The 22426-nt window shown below is 52.1% G+C and overlaps 8 protein-coding genes across 8 annotated transcripts; 5 read left to right on the forward strand and 3 right to left on the reverse strand.

The window, feature by feature from the left end:
* The first annotated feature begins 678 nt into the window (after positions 1 to 678).
* Positions 679 to 5290, forward strand: ASPBRDRAFT_175119 (uncharacterized protein). The gene is made up of 4 exons (XM_067619797.1): positions 679 to 1178; positions 1377 to 2991; positions 3151 to 3264; positions 3327 to 5290. Exons 1-4 carry the CDS (start codon positions 888 to 890, stop codon positions 5096 to 5098), a joined length of 3792 nt encoding a protein of 1263 aa, XP_067481326.1. The 5' UTR covers positions 679 to 887; the 3' UTR covers positions 5099 to 5290.
* Positions 5291 to 5399: 109 nt separating this feature from the next.
* ASPBRDRAFT_41877 (uncharacterized protein) lies at positions 5400 to 7862 on the forward strand. Its single transcript, XM_067624682.1, has 4 exons — positions 5400 to 5732; positions 5799 to 5920; positions 6019 to 6172; positions 6244 to 7862. The coding sequence occupies exons 1-4, from the start codon at positions 5660 to 5662 to the stop codon at positions 7515 to 7517; spliced, it is 1623 nt and encodes a 540-aa protein (XP_067481327.1). The 5' UTR covers positions 5400 to 5659; the 3' UTR covers positions 7518 to 7862.
* Positions 7844 to 9399, reverse strand: ASPBRDRAFT_175121 (bifunctional phosphatidyl-N-methylethanolamine N-methyltransferase/phosphatidyl-N-dimethylethanolamine N-methyltransferase). The gene is made up of 5 exons (XM_067619798.1): positions 9311 to 9399; positions 9195 to 9234; positions 9123 to 9139; positions 8546 to 8972; positions 7844 to 8368 (listed from the first exon to the last, which is right to left on the reverse strand). Exons 1-5 carry the CDS (start codon positions 9357 to 9359, stop codon positions 8293 to 8295), a joined length of 609 nt encoding a protein of 202 aa, XP_067481328.1. The 5' UTR covers positions 9360 to 9399; the 3' UTR covers positions 7844 to 8292.
* A 693-nt stretch (positions 9400 to 10092) lies between these two features.
* On the forward strand, positions 10093 to 13879 carry rgsC (putative intermediate filament protein (Mdm1); the record flags this gene model as incomplete). The annotated part of the gene is made up of 2 exons (XM_067627175.1): positions 10093 to 12754; positions 12846 to 13879. The coding sequence occupies 2 exons, from the start codon at positions 10093 to 10095 to the stop codon at positions 13877 to 13879; spliced, it is 3696 nt and encodes a 1231-aa protein (XP_067481329.1).
* Positions 13880 to 14594: 715 nt separating this feature from the next.
* On the reverse strand, positions 14595 to 15331 carry ASPBRDRAFT_122521 (uncharacterized protein; the record flags this gene model as incomplete). The annotated part of the gene is made up of 4 exons (XM_067617523.1): positions 14595 to 14744; positions 14821 to 15004; positions 15064 to 15115; positions 15193 to 15331. The coding sequence occupies 4 exons, from the start codon at positions 15329 to 15331 to the stop codon at positions 14595 to 14597; spliced, it is 525 nt and encodes a 174-aa protein (XP_067481330.1).
* A 233-nt stretch (positions 15332 to 15564) lies between these two features.
* On the forward strand, positions 15565 to 16021 carry ASPBRDRAFT_41882 (uncharacterized protein). Its single transcript, XM_067624683.1, has one exon. The coding sequence runs from the start codon at positions 15618 to 15620 to the stop codon at positions 15897 to 15899; it is 282 nt and encodes a 93-aa protein (XP_067481331.1). The 5' UTR covers positions 15565 to 15617; the 3' UTR covers positions 15900 to 16021.
* Positions 16022 to 18194: 2173 nt separating this feature from the next.
* sonA (putative nuclear pore complex protein (SonA)) lies at positions 18195 to 19349 on the forward strand (the record flags this gene model as incomplete). Its single annotated transcript, XM_067617450.1, has 2 exons — positions 18195 to 18458; positions 18528 to 19349. 2 exons carry the CDS (start codon positions 18195 to 18197, stop codon positions 19347 to 19349), a joined length of 1086 nt encoding a protein of 361 aa, XP_067481332.1.
* Positions 19350 to 20275: 926 nt separating this feature from the next.
* On the reverse strand, positions 20276 to 22377 carry ASPBRDRAFT_54118 (methionine--tRNA ligase MES1; the record flags this gene model as incomplete). The annotated part of the gene is made up of 2 exons (XM_067627176.1): positions 20276 to 22118; positions 22235 to 22377. 2 exons carry the CDS (start codon positions 22375 to 22377, stop codon positions 20276 to 20278), a joined length of 1986 nt encoding a protein of 661 aa, XP_067481333.1.
* Positions 22378 to 22426: the final 49 nt, after the last annotated feature.

Here is a 22426-nt window from a genome sequence, read left to right on the forward strand (position 1 = left end):
GCTGCTACTACCAGCGATGTACCCAAGGGTGGATGATGGCTGGGCTGGGCTGGACTAACAAGCAGAATTTCGCACAATCTTCTGCAAGGTCCAGTGGATCCACCAAGACAGACGTCTGGCCTCAGGAATCAGGATTAACTCGAGGGTTCCATCTGAGTGTGCCTGACTCGGGTGCCATATGCACAGATACTGTATTGATCATATCTCTCAGGTCTGGAGAAGGCATGTCGAATGGCTGCAAAGGAACCTAGTAATAACATTCTTTTCTATTTTGAGGATTTTGGTAAGGAAAGCCGCAGTCAATTCTAGCTATACTATGCCTCTGATTCCACTGTAAGCAGTAGTAGTAGAACTTGAGGTTCGATTATGGTAGTATATATCTTGGACCCTACCGTCTCCGGCCAAACAGTAACTATAATATATAAGACTAGTACTAATATACTCACGCATTAGTAGTAGTAGGTCTTGTGAATTGTGAAAAGCTCACGCAGCCAGAATGACGAAGACCTAACACATCCTGACAGGTGTCATTCTTAATTTTTTCTCCTATGGGACAGAAATGCACGGCGTTCAGTGCTTGAAACCCCGGGATGGATGCAGACTTGATGCCTGACAGATACACTCTGGCTTGGCGTGTTTCGGCGATGGTTGCCGAACGGACCATCAATCTGTCTCCAACACCAATGTTGATGCAGTAGGAGGATCTTCGACGGCAAAAGTGCGCAGGAATTATCGCCCTCCAGCGTGCGAGGATTGTTAGCAACGCCTTCTACACCATTTGCGAACCATTTCCGGACTAGTCATCACTCCGTGGTGGCCGTTGAAGACCCCTCGGCCCAACCAGACATGCGGTGACCGATAGCACCACCAAGCAGCTTGTGTCCGCGATGGACGCCTACCCGGAAGATTTTGTCGCCCACAACCTCCCCTTCATTTTGCTCTCCGGTCTCGAACCAAGCGTGGACGATGATCTGCAATGCGTGCGAGCTGATTATCCCCTCCTCCGGGAGAGGGGCGTGAAGATATACTCAGATTTCCCGCCTCTGAGCGGCTCAGTTGCGGAGGAATTGCGACGTGTGCTTCTAGAGGAGAACGCTTTCCGTGCTCCATGGGATACTAGTGAGGACGCACATGCATCCCCATCTAGAATCGAGTACAAAATAAGGAGCGTTGGACGGGTAGGTTGATGCGCCTTGGTTGTCGAAGCAATTGCCCCCTTCCCCGTTGCACCTGGACGTCGGAGACAAACGAACAGCCCACCCGCACCTACAGCGTGATATTCGTACAACGCGCAAGCTTCCTTTGTTACTTCCCATTTGGCAATCGTACTGTTATTACTACAAGGCTCGCGTTCACGCCGCTAACTGCTCATTTAGTCCTACAGTCTCCCCCCGCGCAAAGCTGATCCCCCACCTGTGTCGCCGACGAGCCCGACGGCCGGACAAGACGATGAGATATCGCGTGGAATCCCCTTCATCCTTCATTCTCCCATATCTCCGCTTACACCGAGCTCGCCGACTTTTCCAGACGGCCTGCTTAGCCATCTATGGGTCACGAAACACCAGGACCTTGTCCCTGCGGCAGTGATCAACTTCTTCCCTTTCTGCTTCGATCCTAATATGAGCTCGCTGCGTGACAACCAACTCAAGATTGAAATAAATGGATTGAAGAAGGAATGGGCCTCTTCTGGATACAAAACTCGGTTTATAGTTGTTCTCTTGTCAGAAGAGAGCACAGGCGGCTACGCTGAGGATACGGAGGACAGAATGGCTAGCATTCGAAGGGCAACCAATCTGGATCAGAAATCTATATTTCTCCTTCCGTCCGATGCGACGCCAGTGGAATTGAAGGATTTTGCAACGTCCCTGTTATCTCTTCTCCAGCCATCGGTAATAGAATACTATCGGGACCTATCGAAGCACGCCAGGCGCAAACGAAATCGAGGCACCATCCCCCCACCGACAGCACCACCAACAAGTGGAACATCCCAGACCTTATCGTCCCAAGGATGGAATGTCCGGTATGAATTCAAGCTGGGCATCTTTGCGGAATTTCGTCAAGAAATCGATGCGGCGCTTCGAAATTACGAAAGCGCATACGAGACCCTATTTGGCCAAGAGGTGTTCGAATACATTGCTGGCTGGAATCCTAGATTTAATGATGCACGACTTCTGGGTGACGCTTTGGCCATACGTATCATCCGCTGCTTGTTGATGACGGGACAAACAACACCTGCGGTGCGGTTCTGGACTAGCCACCGAAATCGTTCAAAGGATATCATCGATCGACGCGGGAAAGGTACCAAGAGTTATGGCTGGGCAGCCTGGGAAGCTAGATGGTCGATGGTAATGGCCCAGCTCGTTCGCCAAGCTAGTCTCCCCTACTTCACCTCAGTCGGCATTCCCCAAGATCAGTTCCAGGAGCAATACTCAATTTTCGTACCACGTGACAAATCTGTTTCCATCTCAGATGCATATGTTCCGTGGGAACAGCTCCATCATGAGGGATATTGGCTCTATCGAGCGGCGCAGCATACCAAGTACCGTCGAACCCTAGCGGAGCAGATTCCCGAAGACGATCGGATACCACCGGGACAGTCTCCCGCGTCACAGATAGCCAATAAGTCTTACTTGTACGACACCTACTTGGTACCAGAGCCGCATGTTGAAGCATCCCAGTCGGGGGCGGTCGGTTTCAACCACGCATTGTTAAGGTTGGATGCCTTGAAAGCGGCACTCGAAGAGTTCTCGAAGAGAGACCAAGACCGGAAAGCGGAGAGTCTTAGCCTGGAGATTGCAGAAGAATATATGCGCCTAGGCTCATGGCCGGAGGCTTACGAGATCCTTCGACCACTGTGGCCGACTTTGTCATGGCGACGATCGGGCTGGTGGCCGCTCATGCAAAAGTTTGGCTGGGCCCTAAGGGAATGTGCCGTCCGCATAAGCGATAGCGATATGGTTCTGCGTGTTGACTGGGAGCTCCGACATGAGGGTGAGCTTGCTCTTTTTCTTTCTTTCTTTCTTTCTTTCTTTCTTTCTTTCTTTCTTTCTTTTATCTTTTTCATTTTTTTTTATCGTCTTTCACTGCCTTAGAATCGCGTCTTCGCTTGTCCTTAGTAGCCCCCTGTCTGACATTATATTCTTCTTGCAGTGTTCCAACCGCGGCCCGACTGGTCATACGATCTCCATAATAGTCTCGAGGACTTTCCTTCAGTGAACCCCAAGCCATCAGTGGTCCTCCGCGCTGAAGACATCGTGCCCAGCGGTGAGTTAATTATAGAAGCACTCCATAAAATGGATCATACTAACGGTTTCCCCGGGCTTCAGTCACGGCGTCTTTCGTCTTCCAGAATTCCGAAGGAAACGTTGGAGAGCCCTCAAAGGGCCAGCTCATCATTGCGTCCTGTGCCCAGCCCTCATCAAGCCCTCTCACATTTTCCGAGGTGAAAGTAGTATTCGAGGGTTGCCTGCGGCCAATACGGCTTCAGTCTGATCGCAACGTGGACGCCGATACGACCACACCCTGCACAATATCGTCGCCATTGCTACGTGATCCCAGCACGGCTGAGGACCCGTCATCTTTGCAATCACCCACGAGTGGATTGACTGCTTTGACTGGACTTGCAGATCTAACTCTCGGGCCTTCCCAGACGAAGGTATACGACATTACATGCATTCCCAGAGAAGCCGGAGAGTCTCGTGTTGCGTCCATAACATTGACCGTCGAGGGAGAAAAGTTTGATCTTACCAATGCGATAACCGATTTGACTCCATATGAGGCCTATTGGTGGCAGCAAACGTCGAAGGGCCCAAGCAGAAGGCGCGTGGGCAAAGGCCGCGATACGGGCCGGTGTAAGATACTGCCCAAACCACCAAAGATACGGGTGGAGCTGTTGAATCTCCGAGAAACATACTATACGAATGAACAATTAGTTCTCCGAGTAGGCATCGACAATGAGGAAGATGAAGCTGCGGATGTTTCTGTTGAGACTAGACTTTTCGGTCGTCCGGAGTCTACAGCCAAGATACGGTGGCTAGATGAGGAGAGTCCCTCGGAGATGCACGGGTCTGGGGAGAGTACTCCGACAGAAGGCAATTCACACTACCTGAAGCGACCGATAGGGCTGATGGAATGCTCATCTCATCAAGAACTAACGGTTGTCATCACGGATACTAACGATGCTTCGGACTATGAGCTTGAGATCTCTGCGCTTTACAACCTCGTCTCTGATGTTCAGACACCTATCATCGCAACCACGCGCGTTGGCCTATCGATCATCAGGCCATTTGAGGCCAATTATGAATTTCTTCCGCGCCTTCATCCGCAACCCTGGCCAGACTTCTTCACTGTGGATGACGAGTTACTTCCACATGGGGATGAAGCCAAGCCGGGAGGTTTGCAGCAGAGATGGTGTCTCAACTCCAAGGTCGTCTCCTTTGCTATAGAGCCCCTGATTGTCGAGCATATGTCCATAGTGTTGCTTGGACTCGGCGGCGCAGCCACCTGCCACATTGGATCGGAGGAAGTTATCAGTCCCGAGGTGGCGGAGATCCGTCCGGAGGAGCTTCGCGAGTCCAACTTCATCATAGACCTCCAGAAGGAAATTTTGGGTGACCGCAGACCTACAGCCTTGAACCTCGCTCTAGAGATCCGCTGGAGGCGCAGTGCAACTGACGACGGTCCGCTGAACGATGGATCCACAATCACCACGACCACGCTTGATATCCCCCGATTCGTTATCCCGGCAGGCGAGCCTCGGGTGGTCGCCTCAGCCAAGGTGTCTGATACACTTTCGGGGTTGGTTCATCTGGACTACACTCTAGAAAACCCGTCGATGCACTTCCTTACTTTCAACCTGAGCATGGAAGCGAGTGAAAACTTTGCGTTCAGCGGACCAAAGACGATGGTAGTGCAGTTGGTGCCTTTGAGCAGACACACGGTCCGGTACAACTTGTTGGCATCTAAACGTGGTCTGTGGATTCAGCCGCAGCTTCTCGTGGTCGATACCTATTTCAACAAGACTCTGCGGGTGCTACCGACGGAAGACATGCGGTCGGATAAGAAAGGGATCTTAGTCTGGATTGATGCGGACGATTAGAGAGTGGGCGGGAGTCATGGGACTGTTTGTATGTAGCGTGGTATGTATAAGGGGTTCAAGATAGAGCCTGAGCATGTTCAAATGGATTTGGTATCACACCCCGAGTGCTAGATGTACTATCTGTGTACTACTAGAGTAGTTTGTTATCTATCGATCAACCATCACGATAATACAACCGTCTCTCCCTCACGCGCCAAGCCCTTATCACACACTACCCAAAGAAGACTAGCGGCGGCGATCGGAGCGACGCCCGCAGCTCCTCCCCAATCCGGAGTTGCAACTTGCGCCCGTTCGTTCCTTCCCTGCCCGGACTGCCAGTCTTCCACCTCAACTTCGTTCCTCCGTTTCTTCCGCTCGTTTCTTCGCCTTCTTCTTCCCCTCACCTTGTCTCCCCTATATCAATTCGCATGCTGCATGGTGCTGGGCTACCTTCTTGCTGACTACCTCCCATCAAAGTGCGTCTCTGCCTGACCCATCTTGGGAAACCCGTCCTCGTTCATCGGCTGCCGTCTCCATTCCTCTGGCCGCCTCTACTGTAGTATATCCACTACAATTTCAGCCATGGCGGCGCAGGCAGCTCTGATTGCCGACACCATTGTTGGCATGAAGAGAGCCCTCCGCAAGGAGAATGACTGTGCGTTCTATCCTTTATTTATCCCGCTGGGCCTATCTTTTTCTCTGACCGTTCGCTCTTGTTTAGACTCTGGGCCCGACGATCCAATCACTCAACCAACAAATCGGGGCAACAAACTACACACGAACTCGAACTTCGTCCGGGAAGGTGCTCTGGGTTATATACATCCGGAGGAGCTTTATAAACAGGTTGGTTCCCACCCCGCAGCCATCGAATCCTCTCTTCTCGAGGGTATTGGTCGATAAAGATGGAACACTGACGGTTAGGGAAACTTACCCCTCCTTAGAAAATTGAACATGCTGGATACACGCGTTATATCCTCCAGCCCAATCCCGTGCGCTACGATTCAGAAGGCGATGAGTTGGACGAGGACGACGAAGATTCAGAAGCTGATGCCGCTGCGGCGGAAGAAAATCCATTCTCGGAAATCGCGCTCGAAAGTGAGGCCTTCTGTTTCATACCAGCGTCTTGCGAATCTCTTTGCTAATAAACCTGCACAATGGGTCTTTAGACTTCCTTTGCCCTTTGAAACACCCGTCCGAGCTCCCTACCCATCCTTCTCTATCGCACGCTTATACATCAAAGGCGCTGCTGCACATGACACAGGCAATCGAAGCTAAACTCCGTCAAGAAAGAGCACTGCTTTGGCGGGCCAGGAATCTGCACCGGCAGTTCTTGGGAGACAGTTCTTGGATGCCGTCCGGCGCAGTAGAGACGTCTGAAGATAGATGGATCTTTGAGCCCCGGATAGCTCATACGACACGTAGCTCACCCGGGAGCCAATACAGACCCAACGGGGCTGCCAGCCCTTTGGTGCCAGTGCCTTCTGCTCAGAAGGACAGTTTGCAAGGCCCGTCCGTGAGTGCAGGTGATTCAAAAGCGCCTCGGCCTTCTCAGAACGAGAATGCTCAAGACAAACCTACCGCGGATAAGGACGTTGAGATGACCGATATCCACGAGCAGGAGATGACGCACAAAGAAGCTGCTGCGAATGCGCTTGAACAGCCCCGAGAGCCGAAATCTGAGGAAGTTGATACCCCAGTTGGCGACCTGCCTCATCATTCAGAGACAATCAATCAAGTCACACAAGTCAATGGAAGCCTCACGGCAAACGCAAAGGCTGATGGGGATAGGATGACGGACTCAGATGGCACTTTGGGCAAGGATGGCAAGGAGCGCGAAGGCGCCGCGATCCAGGGCAATACGCAGCTTGATCCCGAGAGTCGAGAAGATGCACAGATGGACGGGACGGATGCAGATGCAGATGCGGATGCAGAAATGCAAGATGGATCATCCCCCGAGCCACCTCGGCGCATGACGACCCGGGCACAGGCTAATGCAGCGAACCCACAGGAGGGCGAATCCGGCCCCCTCTCTCCGTCACCATCTGACGACACATTAGGAAGTCTTCCGACACCCCATCCTCTATTCCTTATACCGGACTCCGTTCGGCCAGATTCAAATTTCGGCCTTCCGCCCAACGAAGCGGAAGAGACCCGCAGACTTCTGTGGTCTTATGTACAAAAGCAAGAAGAGACAGTTCGTGGATTTGAGCATATGCTGGAGTCTTTGCTCCGGGCCAATCGGATGAAAGAGGACGTGCTCGAGTGGTGCAAAGCGGAGGGACACGTGGGCGAAATGAGCGACGGAGAAGACTGGTATGACCGAGAGAAATGGGGCCTTGCCGAAGGGGAAGACCTCAAGAAGGGCGCTGATGAGGATGAAATCGAGCCGGTGGAGGAAAGCCGGACGTCGACAAAGAGAGGTAGAGGTCGACGGGCATAGGCTGGATCCTTGTTGAAGTCGACAGGCGTTTTGGCTTTGGATGTCTCTCCGATGCAGCTCTTGCCATCTGCGCGCTTATAGCACTTGCACTTTCCAAAAAATCATAGCGTGGAGTTGGCGGCGTTTGGTGGAGGACCCAGGTGTTCCCTTCTAGGCTACCACCGACAATTGGTGTGATTGAGATGGTCTTTCCCTCCGTCTCTTTCTCTTGACGGGAACTTGGATAGTGAAACAGGTGCTTTTATTTACCATCCCTGGTGGGAGTATGGTGTGATTTTATGATAGCTGATGATCATGGCGAAAGCGCACAAGCGTAGCAAATGATACCCGTTGTTCCTGTTCCAATCGAGATCATCTATTGGTATTTGAGAGTAAAAGACGGACTGTGGTAGGTCAACGTTGTAGTAATTTTATTTTCCCCGTTCTATCTGAGCGTCTTAATGTATTCCCTCTTTCCTCTTTCCTCTTGTTTCTTTTCGGTGGCTATACGTGACCAGCTGCTATTGCTATTGCCTACCCTATCCTGCCACTTGCTCTCGCTTTTGTTCTAGCTGCCCACCTCTTCCTTCCTCTTCTTCTAGGATCAGATCAAACTGCATCACACAGATCATGGTTGCATTCCCGTGGAGACTCAGAACAGTAGGTTGGCGAGTTCTGTGTTCTCACTCAGGAACTGACAGAGACTGGAATGATGTCGAGAGGTCCAAGCTCCATTAGCGGAGGCAAATTGGCGATAATTCAGACCTCCGGACATATATCCCTGTCAATCGTCGGCTTACAGGCTCTTGCCGCCGTTCTTGGATTTGGCGCGCTCGCGTTCCCGCTTGGCGTAGATTTCCGCCGTGAAGGGACTACCAGGCCCGGGTCAGTGGATTACCATATCCGTGCGTGGGGTAGAATTCTCATTTTTGCGTTGGGGCTTGAGACATATGTGCATATGGGCTTTGGTTGTAGAAAAAAAAAGGAGTAAAAGGCAAACTCCATGGTGCATAGTGGGCCATGGAAGAAAGATAAAACGGGACACTTACTCCTCCCACTGGAGAGCGAACCAGTACAGGATGAAGACCTCAGCCGTCAGGAAGACGCCTGCCACCTTGCCCTTGTAGAGAGCGACGCCCAAGAAGTTCAAAGTGCTGCCCCAGTACATGGGGGAACCAGTGACATTAAAGGGGAAGCCGGTGACAGGCGCATCCATCAGGATACCGAAGTAGTCGCCAAGGTAGGTGCCGGTGACACCGAGGGCATACATGCTGGACAGGACGAGGACGGAGCCGAAGGCGAAGAGAAGACCGCCGAGGATGGGTTGGTGCACAGGGGCATAGTAAGGTTGGTCTTCCAGGGCCACTTGGTAGACATGGTCACGCAGAATTCCGAGACTGAAGATGGTGACGGCGAGGAAGTAGCAGCCGTAGTAGGCATTACCGAATATACGAGTCAAGAAGTGGCTTCGATACTCTACAGAATGAGATGACCGAGGAAATTTTCCATAAGCCTCTTATACTGAAAATGGAGGAGGATATAAATCCAGCCAGGCAGAAGCTGCCCGAGCTGGAATCCTCGTAGGATTGGGGGTGAAGTTTTGTATTGGGGGGGTTTGTAACCAACCAGTACGGGCGACAATGCTGGATAGAATAGATATTTAGCAGTGAAAGGAATGAGACATATTGGAGAACTTACTTCCAGAAGATAGGGTTGAAGGCAATGGACAGCGCGGCCCCTGTTGAGAAAGAGAAACAGTTACAATCACATGCGGGGAGGAAAGAGAGGGGATAGCCGGGGAAAGCTCCACGTACATTGGAGGGACGGCTGGGAGAAGTCGACAAAGTCGGACAGGGAAGCCATGAGGAAGGGAAGAAGAAGAAGAAGAAGAAGAAGAAGAAGAAGAAGAGACGAGTGTAGAGGGGTGGGAGAAAAGGAGGGAGATAAGGAATGGAGGAGAAAAGAAGTTGAAGAGGAAAGGAAGACGAAGGGAAAGATGAAGAAGAAGTAGCAGCAGCAGCAGTAGCCGAAGTGGAGAGAAGCAATGGGAAAAAGAAAACATTCCCGAAACGGCATGACGTCTTGAGAAAAAGGCACGGGATCTTACCTGTGAAGGGCCTCAGGCAGAACTATTCATGTACATCATCTTGTCAGTTCCCAAAGATCTAAGAGAACGACCCTTGATGATGGTAGTGTGGTTATAGATATAGATATATACTCTCTACATGTTGGCATCTAACAGACAACCATCAATACCAGTTGCAGATCATCACTACATAGCATCCATCGACTGGATTACTTTGTTCGAGTTAAGTGCCTGAGTGACGCAACTAGTCAAGTACTAGCCTCCAAACTCACCGCCTGATCCTCTTTCTCTTACTAGTTACTTTAGTTACCTTAGTTGTGTTTGGTTATCTTCTTCTCCTCATGTTCCTTCCCCTTATTATCATTCGTCTTGATGAATAGCTACTTGTTCTCTGATTCTATCTATCTTCTTCCCTGGCATTTATTCTCTTCTTAATCAACATGTCTTGTTTCTGCTCCCTTCCGGCTTTCCTTGCCTGACCGGCATGGCAGCGCACCCGCTCCAGGGAGAATGGCCCTGAAGCATCGCGATTATGTCCTCCTGGGCATTGGTGCCTTTATTGCCTGGGGTCTCGCCGTCAAATGGCTCCCTGTGCTGAGGTATTTGGGTTATGCTCTGGTGCTCGGTGCTTTTCTTTCCTCCGCCGTCCTGATCGCTCTCGTGCTTCTCACCATCCGCTCCCCCAGTGACGCCGGTAGTACTTCTTCACCTTCGCATACGAACCCCCGCGTCGCATTCCTCGCCCGCCACCACTGGGAACAAGAAACGAAGGCATTCAAAAGCCGCTCAACTTATCATCCACAATCACTCTACCCGCAGTCCTTCATTGTCTCTGAAGGCATTGATGAGCTCCTATCCTTCGCTACGCGGGATTTCATCGCATCATGGTACCAGCATATCAGCCCCAACCCCACATTCGTGAATGAGGTGGATCATACGATTCGGACAGCCATTGGGAACCTGCGCGATAGGCTTCTAGCGGAAGACCTCGTTTCTCTCGTAGTGTCCCGAATCTTTCCCGTTCTGACAACCCATCTGAAGGAATTTGAGGTTGCTGAGCGCTTGGTCCGGGGAAGGAATCTCACCAGGAATGTCACGGAGTCGGAAGAGTTGGATATTGCCATCGCGAGCAAGTATCGCGAGGGTAATTTGCACCCGGCAGCGATGCTCTCTCTCTCCGACCAAAAGCAATTGGAACAGGAGTACCTGCGCAAGATTGCCGTCGGGCTACTGCCCCAACTGTTCCCGGAATCCGTCCTCAATAGCCGCATTGTTTCCGTTCTGATTCGTGAGATTGTAGCCTGCGCTGTGCTCTTCCCTCTCGTTTCCGTCCTCTCTGACCCGGACACGTGGAATCAACTGATGGAGGCCTATGGCCGCACCGCGATTCAGGACCGTAAGACTGTCCGGAAACTCAGAGCGGCCCTGGACGAGCATGCGTCCCCGGCTCCCAAGTCGAAAAGGGGTCACCCATTCCCTCGACTGAGTCCTCACGATTCAGAGCGCGCCTTCGAGCGATTTGTCCGGGCCATCCGGCGCTGTAACAATCTTTCGGACGCCAGACGCTTCAGAGCCCTCGTGGCGAGCCAACTAAAGCGGGAGACTATGGTGGAAGGGCAGGACCAAGTCTACCTTCGACGACTGGAGACCGGTAAGAGGGTCTTGGACCAAAAAGTAGCTAAGCTTTCTGCCCCCGGAGGCTCTCAGATGTCGCACGCCTCCGCGGCCGTATCCCACTTTCGCCGTAAGAATTCTATGCCTCAGGAGGCCTCCTTAGTGGATGTCATGCATGATGCGTCGGGCCTCTCTTACTTCATGGAGTTTATGGACCGGCAGCAGCTCATGTCCCTAGTTCAATTTTGGATCGTGGTCGACGGGTTCCGCAATCCTCTGGAGGATGATTTCGGAGACGAAAGTTCCCCGACCTCCACAAGCTGGACCCCGGCGGATCGAAGCGACATGGCTCTGATCAGTGAGACGTATCTCTCGAAACCGGAGTTGAAAGTCACAGATGAGTCCCGTCGGGTGGTGAAGGCCTTCCTGAGCGCAGGGAAGCGGGCCACCTCGGAGCAGTATCGAAAAGCTCGGACGGTGATCTTGAGCACTCAATCGGCGGTGCTTGATAAGCTCCAGGAAATCTACTACCCGAAGTTCAAACAGTCGGATCTCTACTATAAATACCTGGCCTCGGATGAAGCATCACAAACCGGCCCGCAGTCCCCCCAACCCAGCTCCCCGAATCTTGCTGAAGTGCCTGAAAGGCGGCCTTTACCTCCTCTGATGTCTCGCACCTCTTCCCAACCTGGCAACAGGCCCAAAGATTTGCGACGAGCGGCGGTTTCGTCTAGCGACGTTCGAAGCATGGGTAAACTGTTCGATGACGATGCGTCTTCGAGGCGCTCGTTCGATTCCGAGCGATCTGCACCGCTGTTTGATGATGACTACGATACTGATCCTCTGGCAATGTCGACACAAAGCCTAGGGAAGGACTCGCAGAATGGCGAAACCGAGGCGAACCAAAACCAAGTCATCGAGAACATGGAAGCAGCGTTGAATGACATCATCGCAAGCGAGCCCAAAAATACCAGAATTGAAGACTTGAAGAACGCCGATGTATCCCCATCTGCATTGCCCGCTAGCGACCCTTACCCCAGGTCACCGCGCAGCTCACTGGATATCCCTCGGGCAGATAGCCGGACAGAGGACCGAATCAAGCCGAGCATTGCCTCACTAGGCCTCGTGGATCGATCCTCCCGCCAGGGGGTCTTCGATGACGATCTCTTCCCTGAACAGCAGAAGTATATCGAAGATGAATATGAAGAGCCGATGGGAACAGATACCGATCCAGCCGATCAAGTTCATGAAGCGGCTCCCGGGGATCTCGGATTGACGGAGGCCATTGAGGCGCTCACCGCAGACATCGACAAGCTCGGATCTCAAGAATCAGTGGTAGACACGCTTACTCGCAAAGCCGAGCTCACCAACAACACTGCGGAGTTGAGGATCCTACGCAAGTCCAAAGCGAGCATCCAACGTGAGATTCACCGCAAAGAGATGCAACGGCAGCAGTATATCATCCAAGAAAGTGACAACAGTTTGTATGGCCGGTCGACCGTCCGAATTAAGTCCATTGTAGTTGGAAAGGAGGAAGATGGCCGAGAATTCGCTATGTGTACGTGCCTTTTCAATTCTCGTTCAGACAATCCTACCTCCCCACTGTCTAGGGAGCTACTTGCTGTCCAACTCACTAACATATCTTCTAGACGTGGTCGAAGTGCAACGCAACGCTGGTGAGCAAATGCCTGCAGCCTCCTGGGCCGTGGCCCGCAGATACAGTGAATTTCATGAACTCCATCAGAAGCTGCGCATGAGATACCCATCCGTCCGTCACTTGGAGTTCCCTCGTCGACGCGTCGTCCTCAAGCTTCAGAAAGAATTCCTCCAGAAACGACGCTTAGCTCTAGAAGCATATCTACAGAAACTCCTTCTACTCCCTGAAGTATGCCGGAGTCGTGACTTACGAGCCTTCCTCTCCCAACGGGCCATCATCCCTCGCAACGAGAACCCCACCACCAACGGCGAGACCAAAGACCTAGTCACTCGAATCTACAACTCCGTCGCCGACGGCATGGACGACTTCCTAGGCAACTTCGGCGTATTAGACCAGCTATCTACAGCCGGACAAAGCCTCATCTCAGCCGCCACAAACCAACAAACCACCACCACTACAGTAGCCCCGGGGGACTCCGGCCTCGCCACCGAGGACGCCGTCACCGCCGCCGAAGCCGAAGCCGAACTAAACGCATTCGAAGACCGCGAGCTCGAGCCGTTCATCAAGCCCATCTGTGATCTATTCCTGGAAGCCTTCGAGCTGAACAAGGGAAATAACTGGCTGCGCGGGCGTGCCGTGGTCGTCGTTCTCCATCAATTGCTGGGAGGTACGATCGAGCGCAAAGTTCGCGAAGGAGCACGCTCCCTTGTCCAGGACGAGTCGCTGCTGCGCTACATCACCCTCATCAAGGACACGATGTGGCCGGGCGGTGTGCTTCGCCAAAGCCGAGTCCGCACTGCGTCAGAGCGACTGAAGAGTCGCACTGAAGCCAGTTTGGTCCTGGCGACGCTGATCCCCGATCTAGCGGGTAATGTGGTCGGGCGAGCGAATGCGCAGGCCGCGGCGCGCAGGATCTTTGCGACGTTGAATAATCGACGGTTAAATGCGCATCTCTTCTTTACGATTCTCGACGAAATCGTCTTAGTGTTGTTTGGCGCAGGGGACGCGGGGCGAGTGCGTGGATGACTTAATGCTAATGTGTGTATGATATTAACTCTCTCCTTGTTTCATTCTCTCTTCATTTGGTTTCTTTGTTGGCTTTCTCTGTTATGTCTATCGCCGGGCCTGTATTGTTATTAGCGGGCGTCACATTGATGTGCTTTTTCTAGCATCTGTTGTATTCTGCATCGTGTTTTGCCGGTTATTTATATAGTAATGTGGCTGTTGCAGGTGCGGCGGGCGAGTGAGGCCGATGCACATACGTCTGATAATCACATGCTGATAAGGGTGGGACATCGACCCATCATGATCGTTTGGTGCCTGAACCCACCGGCTTAGCCCCGTCTACTAGGAACCGCACTAGGCAGTAGTTTCTACATCAGTTACTCCAAAGATCAACTAAAGTATTCCTCTGTCTCCATGTTGAGTCTGAATGAAGGAATGGTGCTCGAAGATACAAGATCGTCCGGTGCTCAGTAAGTCAACTCAACTAAGAAAAGACGATCCTCGAAGTGAAGGAAACGAAAGCAGAGAGTTGGAGTTGAAAGACATCAAAGACAGATTACAGGAATTATCACTCTCTCGCCTAGTTCCTGCCTTGGCTCTCCTGGGCGCTGTTCCAGGGAGGCCAAGGTCACGAAGAGGACAAAGTATCGCAAAGTATGGTGGAAGTAGCCATTGAAAGAGAGGTAAGAGAGAAGACATTGTAAGATGGACATGGCCTGTCCGAAGCACTTGCAGTCTATGCCTCTTCAGCCTTCTTCTTCTTGGACTTCTTGCTGGGCTGTTGAGGAGGGCCCTGCTTGGTCTGGTGAACAATGAGGCGTGTCCAGCACTCGTCCTTGTCCCACTCAAAACCAGCGAGGTAAGGCTTGTCCAACTCATCATCGGCCTAGTGCGGATAATAAATTAGCCTTACTGGAAGGAAACGAGTTATGTCTGATGGATCATTGCGGCTAACTATTCACCTTCTTCTTGAATTGCTTGTAGATTGCGTCCAGCGCATCCTTTATCGTGACGCCCTTCATATTGCGAGCGGTGACTTCGAGCCCTAGCGGGAAGTGCAGGTCGATCTTCTTCACGGGGGGGTTGACCAGATGAAGCTTCAGTATATCCTTGTCCTCAATTGTCGAGGGTGAGGTGTTCAGTTTCCTGTTTTGCCCCGGTTAGTCTCACATTCTGTGGGAGTATGACTACAGCAACGAGCCTACCATCCAGTCCTCTGGGTTTCAATGGGGAGAGTGATCTCGATTTTCTTCTCCTCTACACAAGGACGGGCGGTTAGCAAGAGAAACTCCGAAACGCAAAGCAAGACACAGCTGATAGAAGAGGAGACCCACCGAGTTCCTTGATGTTGTAGACACCCTCAGCATGGGACGAGGTACGTCTGTGAGTCTTCTTGGCCTCCTTATCGGGAGCCTTATCATCCTTGGGGGATATCGCGATGGCAGAGTCAACCTTGGTGAGTGGTTCAGACATGATTGCAGAATGCGGTGGCAGGAAGCAGTGAGTCTCTCAAAAAGGAGCACTGGTATAAAATAGCCTGTTAGTTGTGTATATACTAAAGGGAAGTATGCCTTGGGGTGACGGGGGTGTTTCCTCTGGTATTGAGGACAGTTCCACTGGCTGGGGGAGAGAGGGACCCGAGTGGTGACGTGGAATGACTACTCGAGTACCTACTAGTTGTACTCAGGTTGGGAGAGGTGAACTTACCAGCAAGTCAAGTGAGGGAGCAAGTAGTAAGTATGGACAACAGTAGTATGGAATGGGAAGGGGGGAAGAGTCAAGTCAGTCGGATCCAACAAGATGGTGGGGAGAAGAAAAGGGAAGAGAAGAAGAGGAGAAGAGGAAGAGGAAGATTAAAGAAGAAGGGGAGAAGAGGGAGGAAGGGAAAGGGCAGGTGACATGGATGGACCAACCCAGAAATGGCGAGAAAAGAGAAGACGAGGGAAGGAGTGGTTCACTTTCCTCTCACTTGCTCCATTGGGATGTTGTGTCTGTCTTGTCGGATTACCTGACGTACCATACCATCGTGTTCCTTACCTGATACATCCCCATTCCCTGCAACTGCCTCTTTCATCCATCCATACCGTCAATTACATGACATCCATACAGGCATGGAATGCATTGGAGATACGGATACCAAAGGAATTGGAAGAGGAGTCGAAAGGGTAATCTACAGCACGGGGGGGAAGGTGTACGTAAAGTCCAGTTGCCAACTACTGCACAGCTACAGGGATCATGATGGGGACTGGATGGGCTTGAATGTTGAATAGAAGCGGGCCCCAAGTCAAATCATTCCGGAACGTATGGTTTCCTAGTTTGAGCAGGGGAGGAAACCAGATGCAGACCGGGTGGAATGATGGAAGAGGAATTGATGATGATGATGTTGGGATCTCCGCACCGGACGATGCATATCTACTACATCCGGACCATCACCTGATGGGTGGTGTCAAAGTACAACCTCCCTATCCACCCCCAGAACCTTCCCTCAAGTCTTACTTTTGAGGGACCTAAGGATGATTATGATTTTTGGAGGCATTCGATACTAATTCACTACCACACCTAATATCCTAATTTCTTAGTATCTCTACAATGATTGATGCACCCGGGGCAACCGGATCACACGAGCAAAGCCTGACGTCGAGAGCTTCCGGGCGACGGTCCACTAAGGCTGCACCCCGCATTCCCGCCCGCTCCACTTGGTCTTGCTTCTTTTGTCGTACTTTATTTCCTCTCACTTCGGTCGCTCGCCCGGCTGGCCCATGATTCCTTTAGTGCTTCCTGCACGTATCTGTAGTAGTGGTAGTGGTAGTGGTAGTGAACATACGACAATCCCCCCTCCCTCCTCCATGGAGCCAGCAACCCGTATTGAAGACCGTTTTTCAAATCAGGTATCCTTTGCCTTAACCAACTGTAACTTGAAACTGGTTAATTCATCCTAGCGGATCAACCCCAGACGGCAAGACCGAAGAAATGCATGACCTCATGGCGCCCATTTCCTTTCATTGTGCCAGACAATCGTCAGATGCCTTCCGTGGTACAGGTTGAACTGTAAACGTCCGCTCATGTAAGGTCTGTCACCCCCCCGGTGGCACGTGAGTTTCTCCGACATCCAAATCGCGAGGGCATCGAATGAAGGGATAACCATCCCTGACTGAGATTAGACAAGCTCGAGGTTGAGAGATGTCTTGATGGGTGTGCCTGTCCAGGCCCCGGGACTGGACCAGTGGTGTGATGCCCCCTGTATGCCGTAGCCTAGAGTACCTATTACTTAGACTATTTGGGGTACCTTCGAAAGTGAAACTGCGCCCGAGACGGGGCTACAGCAATCGGCGATCATAAGGTGGTGGACTGCAGGTTAATTGGCCATCCATCAACCTGACTGTGCAGGTTTGGGCGGGGTCCTACGAATCACAACGGAGGTCCACGCTGCATTGCCATATTGCCTGCAACACAACTACCAGCATCATTCAATGATAGTGGGTGGCGACCCATTGCAGGTCAGCTTTCCCCTCCTCCCTTCCTCCCATGGAGTCGTAGCGAGTACCCATGTTGTTGATGTCGATCGTTATGGGTACCAGTGTCGAGCAAAGTCGGCCGGTCTGTAATGTAAAAAACCAAGGGCCCTCAATCGAGCAGTCAGGGGAGGAAGTTAGTTAATGGTTTGTTTGATAAATGCCAGTTAGTAGTATATATAGTTCAACGGTCTCAGATGTGGGGAGACTATGGCAATATCTTCATTGAAGCGGAAGGGATGAAGCAAAGCTTTCACTTTGTCAAATTGCTGCTAAGTATGCAGAGGGTACCGCGAGTGAAAAAGGGATATCTTATTGCCTGAGAAGGTGTAGAGATAACTTTCAAATGTCATACCATTCAGGTAGGTAGTAGGTGAGTCGTACCTATACTACAGTGATTACCCAAGATGGAAAGGTGCGAGGGAGCTCTTCCCTGCTGACTCAGCAGTTTGTCCAGTTTGAAGGCGGTGAAGGGAAAGCCGCGAGAAGATATTCGATTAATTATTGCCCGTTTGGAATGAGCGAGCTTTCATACAAATCAATCCATCGTCATCCATTCATTTTCCTGCAATTAGTGAGTGCTGCTCGGGCTGCCAATTTAGCGCGCCTTTCAAAACGTACAAGCTTCACGCTCGTCGGTCAATCTGACTGGTTGCGCCTCTCTTCCGCGACCGCTTGGGATACAACACCACCACCCAGTCTTCCCGCTGCCAGTCACGTCTGCTTTTTCCTGGTTCGTCTCGCGTTGCCGATACCTTCAATTTCCCTGGTGGTACATCCAATCGCCTAACCGGTGAGGACAGTCTAATACTTCGCCGCCTATAATGTCGCTTTTCGGTTCTGTCGCCGCCGCGCCGGCTTCGGCTGGTCAGACCAACACCACAGGTGATATCTCCAAGGATGTCGCTCTCAATCAACCTCCCGAGGACAGTATTTCGGACCTCCGCTTCTCCCCAGCCAGTGAACATCTCGCCGTCGCCTCATGGGACAAGAAGGTTCGCATCTACGAGATCAATGAGCAGGGCCAGAGCGAAGGTAAAGCTCTGTTCGACCACGAGGCCCCCGTTCTGAGCTGTTGCTGGTCACCGGTGAGCTCGCACCCATTCCCTTAGTCGCAGTGTCTACAGTTAACTGATCTGGACTCTGCTGCTATCTAGGATGGTACGAAAGTGGTCGGAGCTGGTGCCGACAAAGCCGCTCGTATGCTCGACCTGGCAGCCAATGCAACTACTCCCGTCCAAGTCGCCGCTCACGATGCGCCCATCAAATGCTGCAACATGATTCCGAACCCGGCCGGAGGGAGCCCGCTACTTGTGACCGGCTCTTGGGACAAGACCATCAAGTACTGGGACTTGCGACAGTCGAATCCCATCGCCACGGTGGAGTGCCAGGAGCGTGTTTACACCATGGATGTCAAGGACAAGCTCCTCGTGGTCGGCACCGCGGACCGCTACATCAACGTCATCAACCTCGACAACCCCACCAAATTCTACAAGACCATGCAGTCCCCTCTCAAGTGGCAGACGCGGGTAGTCAGCTGCTTTTCGACTGCCACCGGTTTCGCCGTCGGTAGTGTCGAGGGCCGCTGTGCGATCCAGTATGTTGAGGACAAGGACTCCTCCAACAACTTCAGTTTCAAGTGCCACCGTGAGACTCCTCAGCGCGATGTCAACAACATCTACTCCGTCAACGCCATCTCCTTCCACCCCGTGCACGGCACCTTCAGCACCGCCGGTAGTGACGGTACCTTCCACTTCTGGGATAAGGACGCCAAGCACCGTCTAAAGGGATATCCCTCTGTCGGCGGTACCATCTCCAGCACTGCCTTCAACCGCAACGGCAACATCTTCGCCTACGCTGTCAGCTACGACTGGAGCAAGGGGTACTCCGCCAACACCCAGCAACTGCCCAACAAGGTCATGCTGCACCCTGTCAGCCAAGAGGAAGTGAAGCCTAGACCAAACAACCGGAAGAGGTAATGGAGTAAATTGTTTGGAGAGGCTATGTGGTTGGAAGGATCTGCACATGGAGGCGTCGTGGAGGACAAACCCTTTCGATTTCAAATGGACTTTGGCGGCGGGGGGAGGGTTCATACATCTGGAGTACCATGCTTCGGTTATACATGGATTGGCTCGTCATGTTCTTTTCTCTTTTTCCTTTTGTTTTCATTTCCCCGTATCATGTACTCTTTTGTTTTTATCATTATTTACTCTCTGGGAATGCATATGAGCGATTTTATTTTAGGTTAATCCTGTTTGTCTCTCTCTCTCTCTCTCTCTCTCTTCTATCGGCTTTTGGTGATGGGGTTCCCATTCCCTGGAAAGTGAAGGAAGTCTACTGTAGTAGCTGCTGACGACGGGAGATACCTCACTCTTTTAGCCGAAGGCATATAATAGTCCACGACAGCACCTTTGCGCAGGGGAAGACGAACTTTGATTGTATTGAAACCCATGTTGAATTCTTGAGTCCTGTTGAACTGAAACTATGCAGAATAATAACAATTTGAAGCCAAAGCAAGATATCCAGAACCGAAAAAAGAAGGAAAGGAAACTACTGGACCCATCAATCAATCAATCAGTCAGTCATCAACCATTGCGCTCATTTCACCAACATCGTATCTCATATCGACTCCATTTTCACACAAAGTATGTTTCCGAATATGCAGCAACGTAGTATCCCAAGACACGAAGAAGAAAGAGGAAAAGAAGAAGTAGCAGTAGATCATCAGCGATCTACATCAACGACAAAGTCGGAAAACGGAAGGAAGTAAAGTGGAAAGAGAGAAGAAAACGCTCTAATCATCAGCATAGGATATCAAGGGAGTCCGCTAGTCGCTGCAACTCTATAGACGCTGTCTTCCGAGTCTTATAACGGGATTTGGAGGGGCTGGGAATTCTAATGTGATTTAGGAGGAGGGAATGGTGACCTGGGCCACGCCATCGGCGACCTTCTCGACGGCCTCGTCGGTCTTGCTATCGGTGGTGACCTCCACAGCTTGGGCGCCTCCCTTGGCGGAGGCTTCAACGTTGCTGCCAGCATCAGCACCAGCGGCAGCGGCCTCAGCAGCCTTGGCCCTCTTCTCCTTCTTCTTGGCCTTAGCGGCATCCTTAGCGGCCTTCTTGGCTGCTGCCTTGGCCGCTTCCTCTTCCTTCTTTTGGCGGTCAGCCTGGGAGCCACCGAACATCTCGCGCCACTCGTCGGCCTTCTTGGGGTCGATACGAGAGAACAGGTACTTGGCCTTGCCGATCTTGTGACCCGGCTTGATGGCAGTGGGCTTCCAGCCGTCCTTGATGTCCTCCAGAGAGGGGATCAGGCCGAACGGCATGTCGAGCTGCTCGTTGATCGACTTGGAGGTGGCGGGGAGGTAGGGAGCGAAGACGCTGGCCAAGAGATGGATCAAGTTGAGCACAGTACCGACGACGGCAGCAGCACGCTCGGGCTCGTTGGCAATCAACGAGTTATCCAGGCGGTTGGCCTGGATCAGCCCGTTTCCGGCTTCGGCCAGCTTCATCGCACTCACCACACCAGCACGGAGGTGTGCGCCCTCCATCTCTTCAATGTACTGTCTGAGAGTGTCCGTGACTTCGTCCAAGGTAGGCTGGAAACTCTCAGGGACAGTGAATTCGGGAACGACCGAGCCGTAAGATGCCGTAACAAGCTTGATGACACGGTTGACAAGGTTGCCCAGCTTAGCCAGCAGCTCGCTGTTGTTGCTCTCGACGAAGGAACGCCATTCGAACTGAGTATCACCAGTCTCGGGACGGTTCTTCAGGAGGTAGTAGCGCCACACATCCGGGGGCACACCCGTCTCCTTGGCGCTGGTACCAAAGACACCAATACCTCTAGACTTGCTGAACTTGCCACCTTCGTAGTTCAGGTACTCCGTGGTGCTCAGGTGGTGAAGCATGGTCCACTTCTCCTTGGTTCCCAGCTGGGAACCGGGGAAGATGACACTGTGGAAGGGAACGTTATCCTTGCCCAGGAACTGATACAGCTGGACATCCTCCGGGTTCCGCCACCAGAGCTCCCAGTCGGGGGTGTAGTTGGCCGTGATGGAGGGGTAACCAATGCAAGCCTCAAACCAGACATAAAGCACCTTGGTCTCGAATCCCTCCAGCGGCACCGGGACACCCCACTTGAGGTCTCTGGTGATACCGCGATCCTTCAGACCTTCCTTCAACCAAGACTCAGTAATGACACGCGAGTTCTTAGGCCAGTCGCCCTTCTCGATGGCGTTCTTAGACCATTCTTCGATCTGGGGCTGGAGCTTGTCGAGGAGAAGGTGGATGTGTTTCGTCGAGCGGCGGACGGGGGTGGCGCCATCAAGCTTGCAGCGGGGGTTGATAAGGTCGAAAGGATCCAAGAGGTGACCGCACTTGTCGCACTGGTCTCCACGAGCATCGTCGTAGTGGCACCGAGGGCATTCACCTTCCACGTAACGATCCGCCAAGAAAGAGCCATGTGTCTCACAGAAGGGCTGTTCCGCCGTCTTCTCCGTCAGATAGCCGTTCTCATACAGCTTCTTGAAGATGGCCTGGGAAATTTCGGTGTGTTGCTGCGTCGGGGTGCGTCCAAAGTGATCGAAGCCAATCTCAAACCACTCGTACACCTGCTGGTGGATCTTGTTGTACTTGGCGCACAGCTCCTCCGGGGTCACCTTCTCCTCCAAAGCCTTGGTCTCCGTTGCCGTTCCGTATTCATCGGTACCACAGATGTACAGTGTTTGATGTCCGCTAGCCTTGTGGAATCTGAGAAACTGTACGTTAGCATTATGGGAATGACATTAATACGAAGGGCATGAGCACGCGACAGGAGCTAGACCAAGGAAGCAATGGGGAGGGGATGAGGATAGTTTCAAGTTTACCTGGAGAAGACATCGGCACTGAGAACGGAACCAACAATGTTACCCAAGTGAGGCACGTTATTGACGTAGGGCAAAGCACTGGTAATTAGGACATTGCGCTGGCCCTTCTTGGGCAAGATCTTGGAGTTGGAGTCTGAAGCCATGATGGAATTGGAGACGGATGGCGGGGTTTTGGGTCTATCAGCGGATGGA

This window comes from Aspergillus brasiliensis (genome assembly GCF_001889945.1).
Source record: "Aspergillus brasiliensis CBS 101740 unplaced genomic scaffold ASPBRscaffold_4, whole genome shotgun sequence".
Lineage (NCBI taxonomy): Eukaryota > Fungi > Ascomycota > Eurotiomycetes > Eurotiales > Aspergillaceae > Aspergillus > Aspergillus brasiliensis.